Raw genomic sequence first — 19358 nt, 5'->3', positions numbered from 1 at the left:
ACAGTCTGCTGCTGAAGGAGCTACTCAGGGACCCCACAGTGTCATGTAGGGGTGAGAGGTGTTGTCCATGATGGATGTCAGCTTCACTAACATCCTCCTTTCACCCACTTCCTCAATGGAGTCCAGAGGACAGTCCAGGACAGAGCTCGCTCTCCTGATCATTTTATTGAGTTTTAGTATTCATATTGCACATGGTTACAAAGCTTCAGAGTAAAAGCATGACGTACTGTATCAAACAAGCAGTGCAGTAAAAGAACAAGAACAAAGAAATTCTAAAACACAAATAGCATTAAGGTCTAAATTCACCTCATGTATCCAGGTCATGAAAACTGCTCAGTTCATAAAAGAAACACTCAGTCCAAGTGCTAAAATGATAAAATATCAAAACGGGTGCAGGGGCAGGAATATCTTGTAATCAGGAGGTAGCTGCTTTGAAGCCTGCAGTGACACATTATTTAGCACATACATGATTAAGATATTTACATAACAACCATTTGCATAATGCATTATGTATGAGAACACGGAACTGCTAATAATTTAAAGCCAGGATTAGCCTACTTCATATCAATCATATCACTGTATCAATCAGAAATTGTTTTTTATCTCTAGTTCTCCTCCTCTTGGCCTTTTGGTAGGATTATGAGACACTGATAAAATAACATTTATGAAAGGTCAGAGATGGATTTGTACATGATGTTATTTTCAAAAAGAAATGCATGTTTTACAAGAATGTAACTGGAGTTTTCTACAAGGGCCTGTAGCAGCAACACAAACGCATAATTTAAAAGCACCAAGTGCCAGCAGGCTCTCTTATTAAAATGCCTCTACAGCACTGTATGTGCTGCGTGGCGACACTACAGTCCACTTGAATTTACCCCTTACCTGGAAGTATGCTGTAACAACAAGGTCAATTATAAGTTATCAACCCCCCTCCCTGCCCATGTCAAGAGGCAAGCCAGAATTGTCTGCCTGAAAATTAATTTCCCAAATGAAAATGCACTGAGTTGTTTCCTTTCACCTGGAGGGAAAACTGGAGGAATAAAGCATCTTGGTCATTAGTATGTAGAAAATTGAGAACTAAAAAAAGAAGGAAAAAGGGAATTAGATACAAGAGATCAATCATTGTTAATTTCTCCAGGGAACATACGTAGCATGTTGTGAGGCTATATTGATAGAACTGAAATTAGCAATCACATGGCTTTAGCAGAGCAAGTATCTGCAATATACATCAGTCTGTCTATACATGTTCATGTTGATGACATTACATATACAAATGGTGCACACTGCAGTTCAGGTATCGGTATAATTCTTAAACAACTGATTTGTTAATTCCCTCTGGGAGCAGATGTGAAGATTGTCAATAAAACATCCTCATTCCCAACAATAATAGGCAATAATGATAAAATGTTTCAGTAAACAGTAAACATGCCAGCTAAAGTCTCCTACCGTGACATAATGATCAAACCAGTGGGTTTGCTTTGTATGTCATGGTACGTTTTTTTTATCGTTTGAGTGCAAGCAAAATGTTATAGTTATTTGATATGTTACACATTCTAGCCTACTGTTTTTAGCAACACTGAAAATGTCTCAGCATTGGTATAGCTATTCATGGTCCGCGGAGATGACTCTTAGCGACTTTGGTGACCCCCTGCTTTTAATTCAGTGCTGCCAAAACTCGTCACTCTGACTTACCATGACCTGATTTCCTCCTTTGCCCTGGTCATAATTACTCTGGTTGCTAGAGGGCTTTGGCACTTTTTTTTTTTTTTATTTTTAATTTTTTTTTTCTCGTCACTTTTTTTTTGTTTCTCATGTCACCTCGGGGGCTCCGTACTGGTTAAAGTTTAAATTTTTGCTTGTTGAGCCAACCATTTAGCCCAAACTGCTTACTTAGAGGTTTGTTGCACAGTATCTTCACACTACTTCTGCCTTTGCTCCATATACAAGAGTTATAATTCACACAACAAAAACAGAGGGAAATTGTTCATGTTAAGTGTTTAAACAACTGATCTGTGCTGTCAGTTTTCCTGGTGAGGATTGTCATCTGGGAGCGTAATTATCACTTTAAACCCTTTTCCATTTTTAAAAATAATGTTTTTTCTTTTTTTGGTGAAAATTGGTAGCAACCAAAACCATGAGCCTTAGGACGTAATGGCACAAGACTGAGCTGTGATTACATTAAATTACACAGGAGAAGACACTTCATAGGACAAGACACAAAATGGTCTCTCTGGTGCTTCTGCTTCTGGCTCTGTTCATTTATTAAGTCCTCTGGCCACCGGATGTACTCTTGTACAAAGTATGATGGCTTCAATAGACCGGCAATCTTAATTGATGGAGAAACAAGACACTAAAGATAAATCCATTGTCAGAGACTTAGTAATTTAAGAAGAAATCTATTTTGCATGCTGGCTTAAATCACTGTCAGGATGTCGGTTGGTGCTTATAGGAATCTGACTAAGGTTTGTAATCTTAATTATCATTTTTCTGTTTTTTTTTGCAGGTCCACCTTTTGATGTGCAAAAAAGTCCTGTGGGCTTGAGCCAAAACCTGCAGCATCATAGATCTAACCTTAGAGAGGGTTATGGAAGTAGAATCACACCATTTTTCAGCTGTTTAATGTACCGTAAAAACCTTTTTTTTAATCCAAAAAGGAAAAACACAATGTTTGCACTGCCAAAATGCTAAACCCCAACTGAGAACTCAATAAATTATTTGTAAATTGATTTTACATAAGCCAAATCTTCCAGAGTGATATGCCATGGCTGAAGGTCTGTCTGATGCCAGAGCACGAACTGGTCTCTTCCCTTTAAAAAGAAGACGGAGACGTTTGGAAAGAGAGTGCACAGGCAGAGGAAAAGGAGGAGAGTAAAGTATGTGTAGAGAGGATCACACAGTGCAAGATAATGAGGGTGTCAAGATGGCTCACAGGAAGTGAGATCTCACCAGACTGTAACTCTGGAAAAGTGTCAACCAGGGATTAACCAAACAAACAACAAAAAAACAAAACAAAAAAAAAAACTGATAAATGGCACAAATATACAGTAAATTAAATGATTAATTAATGTTGAGTGTGTTTTTGTTTGAAATGTCTCTCAATAATTCCTGTGTATGTTAAATGTATATATTCCATTTCTGCCAATAGATCCTCCTGAAGGTTACACATTGGACATCTAAGGCTGGCTAAATCACCCAAGACAATTAAAAATGTTTAAAATATGTTGGATGTAAATTAAGTATCATCACCAGTATCACCAAAGGACCTGAGTTCAAAGGGAATGCGATCAGAGTAGCTGTTAAGTTTTATTTATATCTGCTGGGTCACAGGGTTAAGAATACAAGTTCAGTATGTCTTTACATGAAAGGATAAAGAGAATTAGTATTCAGAGAGAAGGATACTGCTGGTGTGGAGTGAGTTAGAATCTCACAATGTTGTCTACGGTTCTAAAGTTTAACAACAGTAGCAAATATTTCATGTATAGAGTTTTATCTAGAACTTCAACTAATGATTATTTTCATTTTGATTAACCTGCCTATTCATTTTTTGATTTAGAAATAAAAAAAAATTGTCAGAAAAAGGACAAATCAAATCTAGCTTGAACAATCTTGAATTGTTCCAGATAAGTACACAAGAACAGTTGATTGGAGATTGATTTGGGCCAACCACACTGCCTGGCATATAAACAGGGAGAGACACTAATATTCATTGAAGGAGCCTACATGCAGTATGAAATATCAGGCTCACACTTAATGTCCACAGAAATGTTTCTGTCCAGGTACAATCTTTTCACAAAGTGCACTCAGGTATCAGCTGAAGTCCATTAAGGTTCAGTTCTCAAGCTGTGTTCCCGCCAAACACAAATACAATTATTTATTGAGGTTGGGGCGCCCTGATAGCTCACCTGGTAGAGCTCCTTTCCTGTCTATCTTCAGCTTTCCTATCTAATTAAAAAAAGGCAAAAAGGCCCCCCTTTAAAACATTGAACTTTGCACTCTGCAGTCTTGTGTGGGGAAGAGTGGAGAGACAGAGCTGCTGCTGGCCCACAAACAGATGCTTGTTCCCAGGGAGCTCTGGAAAAGAGAGCTGGAGCTTCTTGAGGAATAAACACCCATAGTCACACCAGATTCTGCTCTGATCTGTAGGCTTACTGGCAAGAGGACAGCTCTAGTTTATTTTTTAAACTTTTGGGATTAAAAAGTGAATTTCTCTTCACTTACACACACACACTGACTTCTCAACCTGTCTGCTTTGAGCCACAGAGGTGCTCCCCCACTTGTATCAGTCTGTGTGCACCCAGAGCTTTACAATACTACTTCATATTTATACAGAGAATAGACAAAAAAGGAGATTGCTCAGGAAAAGGTAAGACAGAAAGTTGGACTTCTGACTGATCAGAGCTATGCTAACTTAATATGTAAAACCAAACTGTTTGCACTTACCAAGCAGTCCGGTTTTACATATGAACTAAGCATATCTCTGATCAATCAGAAGTCCATTAAGAAAATAAACAAAGTTGTTTGCTTGTCATCTTGCAGAAAGAGTCAATAAAGTATGAATTCAGACGTTTTGCAATTCTGCATCATAACGTAGTTATTTCTTCATCATTTTTTGAGTAATATTTGGGTTTTAGTAGCATTATTTGTATGTATTCATAATATTTGGCATCTCATTTGTAGTTTTTAACCGTTTTTAACCTAAGCCTCTTCCCTGTTTATGGACAACTCTAGGTAGTAATCAAACCAACTAGCTAACAGTTTGCAAGGCTGGAGTACTACATCGTTTCAGTCTCTCTTTTTTAGCCTGTGACTCTTTTTTTTCATTATAGGTGTTTGTTCTGGAGTTTCTGTTCTGCTTCATGTCCCTGAATTGCCTTCACTGAGTGTTTTTTTCTCCTTAGAGATCACCTGGTCCAATCACCTGCCACCCCAGCTGCTCTTCATTCTCAATCACATTCACACCAGTTTATATTTAGAGGGCAGTTTTTTAGCCAGTTTTTGCCATATTGTTACTGTTGTTATACTGCTCTGGTGTTCCTTTTACGTGTCTGTTAACTTTTATATAATATCTGTTTCCTGTCTGATTGTTACCAATGTCCTTTCTAGTTTCTCATTACCTATCTTCCTACGTCAACCCTGTTGTACTTATTTTTATCGTTTGTCTCCCCAAGGCTCCCCAAACTTTAAACATTCAAATCTTTTCAGTCATAACTGCAGTGTCACTGTCTCCTCATGGCAGCTACCACAATTGTGACCCACACAAATAAATTAATCACCAAAAGCTAAAGAACATAGACTACCAAACATAATATTGAAAGGAAACTGCTTAGTGTCATCTGCGCAACTGAGTTGATCTAAAGCTAAAAAGTCTGTAGAAAGGATAGAGAGAGCAAGGCAACCTATTAGTATTATTATTAGTAATTTATCACATCATTAGCACACAACAATAGAAACAATTTGGCAGGATGGTGGAAAGCTACTCTTAAATTAATGTAAGGCAAACTGCTGAAATTTGTCAAACTCAACAACCAGTTAAAGACAGCTATAATTCACCATGAATGTGGAGAGCTAGGATTTCTTACAAAATTGGAGCAAAACTGGAAACATATTGTCCTTTGAAAATTTACAGAACATTAATGTCTTAATTTATAATTTTTTTCAAGCGAGTCAGATGTAAAAAGACAGAAAAATAGCTGACCTCAAGTGTTTTGTTTTGGTGCTAGTGAACTGGTATCTAGTTACAATCTGCACCAGTTTAAACTGGATTTTATTAGAAATATAGGTTTAATTAGTGCCCCTTTAAGATATTTGGCATCACTGATTTTAACCAGTTTTAACTAGCACCAGACCACCTCTGACCAGAAAAGACCAAAAAAATGCTCATACACTTGACTAATCAACATATTTAACCAATTACAAAATTAAACACTTGTGTTTACGTGATTGGATACACAATCTTTCATCTCATTTGGCTTTCTGTGAGGATGGTGAGCACACTTAAATACAACCTAGTTTTAGTTCCTTTCATTGAAACCCTATTCAAATATGTATAGTGATCTAAGTTGAGAAATCTTGAGATGTTTTTTCTATAGTCACTTATAAGAGAAAAGTTGAGAAAATGTTACCAATTTTTGCCACAAGAGGGAGTGTACTGCTATTATACACACTTGTATGCAGAACTACCTTTGCCATTAATTTCATGAAATCAGCAATATTGCGACGCGATATGCATCGCTCATGCATTACGACACATTATTATTAGTGAAATAATAATGTGATAATAAAAAAAATTGGCTGCCAAATTGAGTTTCTTGTCTTTAGTATAACACTTGTCTTAGACACATCGTCGGTGCTGCCCAGTCCCTCTGTGCTCTCCCCAGGACCACTAATTATCCACCCGCCACCTTCTTCACAGACAATGGCACAATTAAAACTTTATCGCTGAATAATCGCTTTACTGGAGACTGGGGTTTAATGACAGTGGGTGTTAAGGAGCAAATGAACCCTCTGGAGTAGAATTACTCCTTGGCAGCCTGGACACTAATCACAGTCCTTGTTTCAGAGAGACAGTAGTTAATAACAGCTGGCTCAGACTGACAGACCTCAGAATAGTGTTCTCGATGCACATCTTGAGGCAAACTGAGGCACCTTAGCTTAAGAAGTTTTATTTCAAGTGACACATCACTGATGAAGGGGTACTAGTCAGATAATACTGATGACATCTTTTAGACTTGAAACTTTACAAAGCCATCATTACAAACTTGGGATGTGGAGTTTGAAAGATGCAGTCAGAGTAATGATGTTGTCCTGTCAGTTGTGCTTCTATAGGTTGTTCTGGATGGCATTGACAAACCCAAATTTACCTCCCAGGTAACCTTTTGGAGCTTCATAGTTTTTGCAAATGATTGAGCCAAGTAAAAGATGCAATTAAAGTACAAAATAGTTTACACTTATAATGTATTATAGATTGCAATAATTTACAATTTTGTGTTAAATTGTTAAACATGCTTACCATGCAACACATATTTAATTTTGCCATGAGATCGCACAAAATCCGGATCTGTTTATTCTCAGAGACCTGGCAAAAAGTTCCAGCAGCCTTTCTGAAAGGATGTAAGGACACCAGCACCTTGCAAGTAAAGCTGAACTCTACATTAACACACACTGATACACGCAAACACTTCACTCACCTCCACCCAGACTTTACAAAAGTTTAAATTGAGAAGATATGTATGCTTTATGAATCTCAATAAACCAGCTGTGTATGTCTATTTGTCAGATGTGCTCATGTCATTATGCGAGTCACAACTTGAGGTCTCTGCAGTTAATACTTTCTCCTCCTCTCCATCTATCAAAGAGAATGTTAAGCAGAGAGAAAATGCAGCTGTCTCTGGTCAAATATTGACACTCGGCTCCTGTTGCGACACTGTGACTGTGGTAAATTAAATTTTCACACAATAAAATAAATATCACCTCTGCAATATTAGAATGGCTGGAAAGAATTCCCCATATTGACTCTTTAAATTGCAAGTATTTATGTATTATTTAAATATATATACATTGCCTTGTCCTTTTTAGGCTTAAAGGTTAAAGTCTTGTATGCTTATTGTGTTTGAGTCAATATATAATTTTATCATGTCCTATATAGGTTGGCCTTAGTCAGATGGATAGATTAGCTATGTATGTCTGTATTCTATCTCTAAAGAGATATGGAAATAAAATTGCAGTTGCAGTCCTTAGTCATGGCCACAGTAAAAGTCTTGTATCAGTCTCTTCTAACCCTGTGTCCTAGAAATTGTGTTTATATACAACAGCAAATACATTTTTAAATTACCATATCAAAGAAACAGTTAATTACTATATCTGGATGGTTGCAAAATGTTGATACTGGACGCATCAGTGAAATCTTAATTGACAATTTGTTTGTTTCCCTACAATATCAGATCTTTTTCTTACATGTTTTTAGGGCTTTTTTATTGGACAGGAACAAGCCCTTGCTCCTCCAGTCCACAGTGTCCTTGGGCAAGATACGGCTCCCGAAGCCTGTGCTCTGTGAATGTGTGTGAATGAGCATTCATGCTACATGAATAAAGTCAATTTACCTTTATAAATCTGCAGTAGGTAACTTGAAAATACACAACGCAAAACCTTTGTGTGTGTCTCTCTGCTGCATGTATCACTCTGCTGAGCCCCTCCCGCCAAACCCACAGCAGAGAAGAAGGTGCCTGTTGCCTGCAAAACCTCATACATCAGAAGAGCTAGCTTTCACAGTGGGATCTTACAGAGATTCGTCTTCTCAAAGATGCCTCTTCAGCACTCTTTAGCCCCAGGCAGTGTGCACGAGCACTAGTTCACATTGCATGGACTCATCGTGGCTCTGATTTGGTTTTCTTTTAGATGCGGTGGTCCTTTTGCAAATGCCGCTGAGACCCAATTAGTGTTTTTTTATTTTTATTTTTTAATTTTACAGATCCTCTGTCTTATGTGCCATCGTCAGGTATATAGTGACAGTTTCAGCAAATAATAATTAATAATAATAATTTTGAATAAAAGTTCTTTATGGTTATGATGGTTTAGGCATTCACAGAACTCTCTAGGTCCTGGTTTGAAGCAAAAAGTCTGCAGTGACTTGACGAATGAGATGTGTTTACTCTAACTTTAACTTTGACCACCTCTCTACACGTGCAGTACAAAAATGTAGCACTTCCACCAACAGTCAGAGACCTGACAAGTGTATCTTTATATGCTCTCATCTGTCATATGTCATCTCTGGTATACGTCAAGCAACATTTAATTAACTTTTCTCCTGTGCAGCATAGAAATGTACAGATATGTTTAGATTTCCGATTTGAAAGTAACCTGGACTACCTACATTTTATTTGCACATTTGTGTGCATTATTAAATGTGCATGCAAGTTAATAGTATGTACAGTGGTGTCCAGAGTCATATTTTAAAGGGGAGGTCTACTGACAAAGCAAAGAGAACATGTTGTTTGAAACATGGTGTTTATGAGACAGGAATGAGAGAGGCGATTTGACCACACAGGCAGTGAGGGAAAACACCCAGAGTTATAAACACAAAGAGAGAGTCAGAGTGAGAGACTGGTGGCTGAGAGGTGTCATCACATCACACTCCAGCCTGCCTCCTTCTATCAGCCTAACAGCCTCCAGTGGTGTTTAAGTACCGCCACATTGTGTCCCTCTTGTCCTAGGGAACATAAAAACCACACGACTGCCCCTCGTCCTGTTTGGCACCTCTTGCAGACAAATAGCAGTGCATAAAGTTGTCACCACCACTGAGAGAAAATACATTATTTTACTTGCAGGATGGTGGATTTACCCATACTGATAGTTTCCCCCATCAGCCATTGTTTCAGAAGCATCTGTGAAAGAGAAGTCAGATAATAGCTCTCACTTTGGGCCACTCTGCCCCACTCCACATGGGATCTGAACCAGACACCTCCTGATTACTGCTAGTAGGTCTCTAGTGGTCCATTCCTCACTCAGCTGTCCAGTTCAATTACACACTGTGTGCAGTGAAGAAATGCAGGAAAATCTGTTGTTCTGCCCTGAGTCATATAGACACAAAAGGGTTCTTAGGTCAGTAAGTCCGCCTACACCTACACATCTCTGCACCATAGATGGCTCCTTTATTGTAGCCCAGACACGTGTTTATTTAAATGTCTTGGAAGCCTGTCTCTTACAAGAAATACTGAAAGGTAACCCTGTAGTCAGTATTGCATGTTATTGATGCAAGCCTAGCAAGAACATGCAATATGTTGTTACTTGGAGCATTGGTCCGCTTAAGGTCATGGCAAGGTCAGCATTATTCTCATCATACACACAATTGCACAATGAAATAAATATGAATTATGCACCTTTATCCTATACATCAACTTTTAAAATACAATTTTTAAGCTCTTATTATTTTTCTTTACAAAATGTTGCCAATATTTTGGCATTATATTTTATTTTAACAAAAAAAAATGTCCAAGTTATTTGATGTAAGCACTTTGTGCCATTTCTCAGTGGCTAAACCTTAATTTCTACATTATCATGCATTTCATATTATTCACATAGACGCTGCATAATAGTTTTTTTCCTATAAAGTTTTGTATTGCATAGGGTAGGACAAATGTTAAAATATCCTGGAGATGGTGAGCATGAGACAATAAGTATTACAGTATCATGGGGGAGTGTGTTTGTGTATGTTCTTTTGACTTCAGACTGAAATCATCATGGAGGGGGCTTTCTACATCCATAAACAACTCACTTTTTTTTTCTTCCCCATTTTTTAAAAATAATATGCAGTGCACACACTCATCCTCTTGGACTTCACACACTCGCTGTCGTCTGAACAAGCAGTGAGGGACCTGCAGGCATAATGGACCGAGGGTTGTGATCTTCATCACTGAATGTGCAAACTGACACACACAGGAATATGAGAGACCCATCTCAGTGACTTGATTACGCAATGGATGCATTCATGTTGACTCAGTTTTTAAGCGTGCAATATTTCTTTTAGTGAGTCGTTAAGTATAACCTCAAACAAGACAGAAAAACAGCTCCTGACATCAACATCTCAGCAAGTGTACCGTATACTTTAGAGGCATGCTGCATTGATCTGCTGCTGCAGCAAACACTCAAAGCCACCACAATCCTCCTGGGGAGTCCAACTTCACCAACTAATGTACAGTATGTACTCAGCCTGATAGCATGTGTTGTCATTGTGTCAGAACGAATAGGGCCTCTTGAAGATCAGTGAGTCATAGATGAGGATAAAAGCATTGCCGCTGACGAGATTAAATGGCATCCTGAATCTTTGAGAGGTCAGAGTTTATTCCTATTTATATGCCGAGGACGAGTCGGGTTCTCCATCCTCAAAGGTCAGTCTCATTAAACTCTGTCTTGAGAGTAAAGAAGGCCAAGCTTTCTCAAAAGTCAAAAGACTTTGCATGTAAATAGTTTCATTAAACCAGTTTTTATCAGCTGTCTGGTAGTTAAATGACTAAATTGTTGAGCATCAAATTGACCGTTTGTTAAATCCAGCCCCCTTTGTTACTGTTCCTACATTTGTCAAGCTCTCCATTCTTGTTCTCTAACAGCACATGTGCAGTTTGCAGTGACAACGGTGGAAGATTTAACACTGAGAATTCGTAGCTAATGACAATAATCAATATTACTTAACAAGACCAAATGTATCAAATGACAAAGTGAAAACAATTTGACAATGTCAACGGGGTCACCTGAATGTGCTCATTCAATGTGCTTTCAATCGTAGCAGCAGCTGTTTTCAGTAAAAACTTCTACAAATCCAGTACACTACCCTCTCAGAAACAAACAGTAAACAGACACAGTTAGTGACTAGCTGATAGGGGAGCATTTAGCAGCCAGATTTCCCTCAGGAGAGCAAAAACAGAGCAAAAGGAGAGTGAATATCAAACTTACATTTGCCAGATGGCCAGAAATAAGACTCAAAATGAATGATCATGTTGCTCTGTAACTGTTGAATGTCTAAATCAGTAACTATGAGTAACTACAAGTTCGCTATATCAATTTAAAAGGTCATGATATGTCAATGTTTTGTTCACAACTCGTTTCTGCTGGCCCCCATCTTTGCAGTTTCTAGCTGATTTGCTGTATGATGAGAAACCTGTAGGAGGGTAAAATATGCGTACAATATGGCCACATACTTGAAATCCTGCTGTAGCTAAACCTCCATGTATCAGGCAGCGCCTTCACCGGCAGATGTTCAATTTAGAAGACATGGAAATAAAGAATTATTTATTGAACTGTGAAGCAAGTTAGCCCCAAGTATCAACCTATCGTGACATCACCCATTGGTTTGTGAAGTACCGTTTGAGTTTGGCATTATGGTTGTTGCAATGTTCTTTTTTGAAGCCAACTGAGTTGAGCTCGTCTGTAGCAGGAAACAATGGCAGACACTAAAATATCTTTATGAAAATATTTTAGGTGAGAAATAGTCAATGCAGTAACATAATGTTGAATCATATTTGCCTAGTTTGAGAGTGTGATCTGAGTTTTGTGCAATGCCCTGGACTGACTCACTGAGAATAACTTGTTAATGAAAAGGTAGCCACGCCCTAAAGCATACCCTGCTTTATTTATTTTTAACTCTAAATGGGACCATACTTTACAAAATGGCCATCATGCTGTATGGAGGAAGACTCAAAAATAGTGATTGAGACCATAATCTCATCAGGACACTGTTTACTGAGGTAATAAATAATAACACTCAATATTATTAGACTTCTTTTTCACAGCCCATGGTTCTGCCCCCTGATGGCCATTATAAAGAATGCAGGTTTAAGACACTTACACATTGGCTTCACTTCAGACCCAGAACCTCTGTCCACCAATTATATACTGTCATTCTAACATAACTTTTGAATATTTTGAAATTCACTTTCAGTAGTTAGATTGATGCTTTAATATTAGTAATTCAAAAAAAGTTTTTTAATTTTTTAAAAGAAAAAAATATTTCAGAATGAGGAATAACTGATGAGAAATGTAACATCCAGTGGAAGTTTTCAGGAGTGTAAAGTGTCGCCATTACTCAAATTTCACTTACATGTTTGCTCCCACAGGGTTAATGTTCTTAGATTAGACTACCTTAGAGAAGATAAGCAGCAGTTTAATTAATTCATTACACTTTTGTCTGGTTTTGGAAAGATGGTGCAAAAGACACCATCCTTCAAGCTCTTTAAATAGTATGTAGCAGTCTTTTTTGAGCCTCATGCACACCACAAGTATGTGGAGAAATCTGAAAACGTGTTGCTTAGTTACTGTTGCTACACTATGATTGGACAATTGTTGTTTGGGGGAGTTATTTAACAATCAATTAAAAAAAAATAATACTTTGGTTGGCTTTGATTCTGCAGGGTTTGTTATAAATTGAGCCAGTTAATACAACACCAATCCAACATGTTGTAATAGATTTTAAAGACATACAATGAATTTAAAGATAGTTCTCTTCATGGGATTGAACCTGGTCAACTGGTAAATGATGCATCAGAAGCTCAAAGCCTGAGAATAAATGAAATCAGTTGATTAATAATAAATAAGAGTTTGTAATTTGCTTCAGGAAAGCAGGTCAGTCATCAGTTACCTGACACAGCAAGCCTTGGCAGAAGATTGTATTGATTAGCACTGTTCTGGGTGTACACAATCAATTATTGACACAAACATTTTGCTCCATGCACTGTGGCTGCATTCTAGACAACAGATTTTGCATTTTCAACAACCAGACTAAATTTTTTTTAATTTTTTTGTTTTACAAAAATGTCAAACTGATCAGCAAATTCCTATATTTTTACTTTCACAAAATGTGCTATTAGAAAGTATTCTCAAAATCAAGTTGTTCACATTTTCATGATTTCTGAATATTATGCCAGTGTGGTGATGTTTTTCAGAGGAACACTTTTGCCAGATGGTATGTCAAATCTTTTATGCTCATTATCAGAAATACACTTCCTCCAGATGGAAGGTGATACTTCAAATGTCTCTAAGTGCTACAGTGTGCAATGATACTGCAGTATATCACATATTTAACGCCATGTGTGTTTGGCTTATGATCAGATTCATCATCATGTAACAAGGGAGCTTGGTATAAGAGTCTCTGAATGTTCAGGTAGCCATTGTTGCTTGATTGGTACAATCAGACTGAAGAAGTGTCACATGGAGGTGAAGTGGTCCTCAAGTCACAATGATTCTCAGAATGATTTCTGAAAAAGATTTGTGAGGCATAAGACAGGATGGAGGAGATGTTATTCAATTTCTTTAATGCCAGAGGACAGTAGACAATGCAGTGCATGTTACCCAGAGACAACAACATTTGGCTTTCTCACAAGATTTGTCGGGGTTATCTACCGCCGCTACTCCAGTTGTCAGTCACCAGTCATTCAGTGTGTTGTCCAGTGTATTTACTCATACAGAGCAGATCATGCAGCATTATGACTATCAGGGTCCATACTTTCATCTTTGATGTCAGAAGTGGTGGGTAAAATTTAAAGAGTTCAAATTAAAATCTTTGTCTTTGGATTTCCGGTACACTATGCTTTTCATGCCCTTTCAAATATGAAACTTTTACAACACAGATGTTCATCATATAAGATGCCAATAAAGGCACTGGAAAGGGAGTCTTAAGGTTAAACTGTAAGGCTACTGCTTTAGGAGATATGGTGTATTTATGAACATATTTAAAAGATGAAAAAAATAAAAGAAGGGGCCTTTGCAAAAATGAAAAAAACAAAACAATCCTGTTTTGTGATTTTTCCCCTTAACAATATTTCTCAGCCTTCATAGCTTAGTTGTGGTGTTTTTCTCACTGTCTCTTTGGTAATCAAAATGCCAGTAGGTGTGCATATGTGTGTCTTTTTTTAGCATCTGTATGTGTGTGTCGGCAGTTTGTGTTCGAACAGAAACAAAGAATGAGAAACCCTAGGTATGAAGGCTGGTTACCTGAGCACCAAGTGAGTCACTATGAAACCAAAATTTTCAGAGCAGCAAGATACAGTTTACATATGGAAATATGAGCATAAGCACAGAAAAATCTGTAAATGTGTTGTGATTATGTTAAAAACACAGCTTTACAACTCATCATGAAATTATAATGTGCTATGTAAAAATCAATGGAATTATTATTAATTGGAACACCATATGTTTTCATGTAAATAAAGGAAAATGTTCCTGCAGCTAAACTACTTCAGTTGTGGCGATGTGAAACATCAAAGTGTTTAATATTTGAGAACGGTATTCTTTTTCATAATGAAGCTGCTATCAGGATAGAACAGACTGCCTCCTCATACAAAAGGCTGAGGCAGCAACACGGAGAAAATATCTTAATGACTAATTACATTTTAAGATGTGCAAATGGTTTATATTCAAAGCTGTGACTACGCTTTAATCCTGTGAGCAAAGAACAATATTATTTCAAAATCCCACGCCGCCCATATAGGCTATTTTACATGACACAAATTAGTGGCCTTTTTAGTTTTTTCAATTGTTCTGTACTCTGTGCACAGCAAACAAACTTTGCCATTATGGAAAGAATAACGTTGGGATTTGGCTTGTACATTTAAGAAGGGAATCACACCATCATTTAAAACGTATAGTGTGTTTTGTGACAGTGGTAGATTAAACACAGGCGCCGAGATGTGTGATTGAATTACACTGAAAGCTTGCTTGAGTTTAGGGGCTGTTCTCAGAGCCACCAGAATGCAATGCAGTTTGTCATGACATATCAAATGAAATTCACTGCTGTAGAATATATTAGACTGCTTGTCAGAGCGGAAATAATAATGCAGTCATGGTTTATCAGCGCTTTCAAAGGCTTGTCATAAGTGATGAAATATGGTAATTGTATTTTTAATATCAGGACCAAAGTGGGGATGGTGAATGATGCTGCGTTCTTGGTAAATATGGGGCTTTAGGAATAAATTACTGAAGTTCCTATGAACTGCTAGCTTGTTTAACAGCATCTAATGGATAATAACTGACTGCAAGGCCTATAGTTGGGAGCTGTGTACACATGCCTCAGCTTACTTCTAAAAGCATTCTCTGTGCATGAATGCTTAAATGAATAATATTTTTAAGCAGTGGTGGAAGAACTGTTCAGATCCTTAAGTAAAACTATATCTCAATGTAAAACTACTAGATAAAAGTAAAAGTAGAGAAATGTTATAACAATAAACTTCAGATATTATCTATTCCTGTTGTGCTATGTGCCATTGTAATGTAATTTCATTTTGATGCCAAATCCAAAATGACAAAAAAAGTTTGTCTCTAAGTCTCTAATATGTAATAAGACAGTATATGCAAACAGTCTGGTTGGAACAATAATGTGAGTCTATGTTTTTTCCACAAGAAAAGATAATTCCACCCTCCACAATCCTAAATTACAGAATCTAGAATATTGCTAAATTTGTTAATTTCTACAGTCTTTCCTGCTGGACACATGTGTCTCATACAAAATGAGATGTAAAGAAACCTGTAGCCACCAGTTCAGCACTGAGAATGGACTTTACAGTGAAGTAGAAGTTGCAAATTGGACCTTCAAGTAGAAGTAAAAGTGCTCACTGTGCAGAATCGCCTCTCTGAATGTTTTATTACCATCTGTATATATAATTGGATCCCTATCAATAATGATAATAATGACTCCGTACATCTACAGGTGTTTTCAGTTATCTTGACATTTAACCTGCCCTTACAGGTGCAACAAAGCTAACATAAGAGTCAGTCAATGGCTGTGTCTGTAATCACTCCCTCTTTACAGCACTGTTAAGTGCTCTATATTTACTGGTTATTCTTTGATTCTTTGGACTGAGGGCAATATATAGTGCATGGATTTCAATGCAGACACTCAAATACAGTGGTAAAGTAGTGTCCATAGCATGAACTACTTTCTGCTAACAATAACACCATCTGATGTGCCCCATTTGATAGATGCAGAGATTGTTATGCTCTAAGTGTGCAGCTATAAATTTTAATCCAATCATCATTTTGTGTCATCAGTGTACAAGTACTGAGACAGCGGTTTGCAAAAAGCAGTAAAGTGCAGAATACTTAGTTGTAATACATAGGAAAAATGGTAAGGGGTAGATGGGAATATCCTAAGATATATACACCATGAACAGTAGGCTTTTAACCGTTTGAACAGTGTGCAGCAGTTATAGAAGGATAATATAAGGATATAATAAGAATAATGTTATAAAGAGTTCGTCTAACCTGCTCTATTTGAAAAGTGTTCTAGATAACTTCTGTTTATGAATTGGCTGCTATACAATAAAATTGAATTGAATGAAGGTAAAATAAAAAAGTGCAGGTGCTAAGTACAGATAACAGCAATAGATTAGTACGACTTTTCTAGGAGTTCAATCAAGCACAGTCCTGAGCAGAGGTCTAATCAGGCAAAATACATGAAAACACCTGTGTGTGTGTGTGTGTGTGTTTCGAGGGGCTGTAAAGTTGAACTTGGTTGAGGCAGAGATGGTTTTATTTAGTTTACATAATGATGGTTAATTTATATACTCTGCACAAATGGCTTTATCAAGTCAAATTTGCCCATAATTTTATTATATTTCATTTTAATTAGTTGTATTTACGTCAAATCTGGTATTATGGATGATTTAACCTGTTCTCAATTGCAGTGCAGCAACCTGGCTTTTTGTTTCACACAAAATTAGGCATCAACTTGTTTAAAAGAGTAAGAGGTTAAAACATTTCTACCGCATTTTGTTCACTCATTTACAGAAAAGGACTACAGAAAAATTACTTTTGCCATGTAGCAATTATGCGTCAGTTTTTTGACCTGACGCATCATGCCTGCTGGAAACTGGCCTGTGCTGATGGCTGTCTGTATAGTTTTTTAATGGTGAACTGCCTGAATTAACTTAAAGTGGTGTTTGGCTAATGTTCTTGTGTTAGAGTCTAAGAGTTGTCTGATAGGTGATCGTGAGTGTCTAATTGTATGTGTTGTGTTGTAGGGCCTGTGTGGAATCCTATCTTTACTTCTGCCCCTGTTGTGTGGGTGGTGTGGGGTCCTGTGGTAGTCAGCTGTGGGTCTGCCTGCGACCCCATGACCTCGTCCATGTCGGGGCCTATCAACCTCCACCATGTTCCCACCCGAGTGTGAGTCACCCACCTGATTCCACCTGCCCCGGTATTGTTGCTGCTGCGGCCTCCATCCAGTTCCGTGTTATAATTCCTGGGATTTCTGGAAGACATGCTTGGAAAAAGTGGTGTTTTGTTTCCGTGGAGAGGCCGAGAGAGGCAGGTAAAAGAGAAACAGGTCTCTGGTGCAGTAGGTGGTGCTCCTCGGGCGTTTAAAACGTAACTTTTAATAAATTCTAATTTCAAACCAACATGGGTCTCTGATCAATTTAAAATAGACTATATAAAAGGTTTAAAAAACAGAGGGTCCGACAGAGACGAGGCTTGCTTACGTTTCGCACCGTGTGGTGCTTTCTCAGAGGGATGCTGTGGGGAAACAGGCTCTGGAGTGAAGAAGGGCCCTATATGAGGAGAAATTCAAATTTCCCTCCAATCTGGGCCCCACCTCTCTCCTGATTGGCCCACAGCTGAGGACCCACCTATAATTTAAATGGGCCTATGTGAGGAGGGGGTGTGAGGGGGAATTTGGAGGGAAAGAAAGTGACAGGTAGAGAGGAAAAAGGGTGTGGAAGGAGTCATGGGCGGAGTCACAGCCTTTGGAGGAGAGTGGAATTACAATAGAGACAGAGAGTTGGTTGTGTGATTCCCCCAGAGGAGCAGCATTGATGTAATGCTAGGCTGGTCCTCTCGGTGGGCTGTGCAACTGCACATAGATATATTTATTCAAAATGACAGAGGAGAGAGCGAGGAGAGAGCGAGGAGAAGCCGGCGTCCCGAGCTGCACCTGTGGATTCAAAAGAGTAGTGATACTGTTGTATATGGTTTATATAGTTGTAATTGGTTGAGTTCTGTCCTGGAAGTTTGGTTTATATACATGATAGTTACGATGGTTGGAGTGGTTTTCTAGTCTGGGATGGTTAGGGTTCGGATGTGGGTCTGGTGTGGATTAACCCAACAAGGTTAAGGTTAGGTTTAGGTACTAGTTTATAAAAGGTTAGGTTAATCTGTATTTGTTGTATTGGGTGTAAAATAACCCTGGAGTGAATGTTTTATTACTATAAATGTTTGTGATGGAAATTGAGTGGCGGAAGTGATCTTGCGACGTCCGAGTCTGTTCTCCTCCCCCTGTATTTGAATCGTGTAAGCAGATCCTTTAGGTTCTTGTTTTTTCTATTTGCTGAGATGATCCTGTAATTATGGAAAGGGATGTATGTGTTTTGTAGTTTAGAGAAATTATTTTTCCATTTTTGGTGTAGGGGATGAATCTGTGGGAAAAGGTGGTTATGAGGGGGAGGAGGAGGGGCTCCTGTGATGCGGTGGTCACCTCAGCGGGACAGTTCTCCCTCTGGTGCAAACCTGTAGGAAATTGGTTGTTAATTAGGTTCAGGGAAACATGGTCCAAGCGAGTGGAAGCGAGAGCAGCCAACGTGGAGTTTGATGGTTCTGAGGAAGCGGGTACTGTATTCTCTCTTTTTTAGACTACTAAAAAGTGTGGTTATTGCTTCTTGTAAATGTGTGTTCTCAGAACAGATCCTGTGGAATCGTATGATTTGAGATTTGATTATGCCCTTGTATGTGTGTTTTGGATAACTAGATTTGTGTAGTAGTGCGTGTGTGTCCGTGGGTTTGAAATAAACTTTGGTGAGTAGTCTTTTGACTGAGCTTTCTGTATGTTGGAAGTATACTGTTGTGTCTAGTAAATTGATGTGTATCACTTATTTCATATTTAA

At 38.1% G+C, this 19358-nt stretch overlaps 1 protein-coding gene across 1 annotated transcript in view; it reads left to right on the top strand.

The window, feature by feature from the left end:
• The window catches only part of LOC118321991 (complement factor H-like), a 64722-nt gene extending 47072 nt beyond the window's left edge, over window positions 1–17650 (top strand). Inside the window, exon 6 of the mRNA XM_035653566.1 lies at window positions 17502–17650. Within this exon, the coding sequence (XP_035509459.1) occupies window positions 17502–17650 (149 nt within the window). The remainder of the gene's footprint in view (window positions 1–17501) is intronic.
• The last annotated feature ends 1708 nt before the right edge of the window (window positions 17651–19358 follow it).

The sequence above is a fragment of the Morone saxatilis genome, unplaced genomic scaffold (assembly GCF_004916995.1).
Source record: "Morone saxatilis isolate NCDOM2014 unplaced genomic scaffold, NCSU_SB_2.0 Contig12, whole genome shotgun sequence".
Lineage (NCBI taxonomy): Eukaryota > Metazoa > Chordata > Actinopteri > Moronidae > Morone > Morone saxatilis.
The sequence above is the reverse complement of the archived record's forward strand: the minus strand, read 5'-3'. Positions and strand labels throughout refer to the sequence as shown.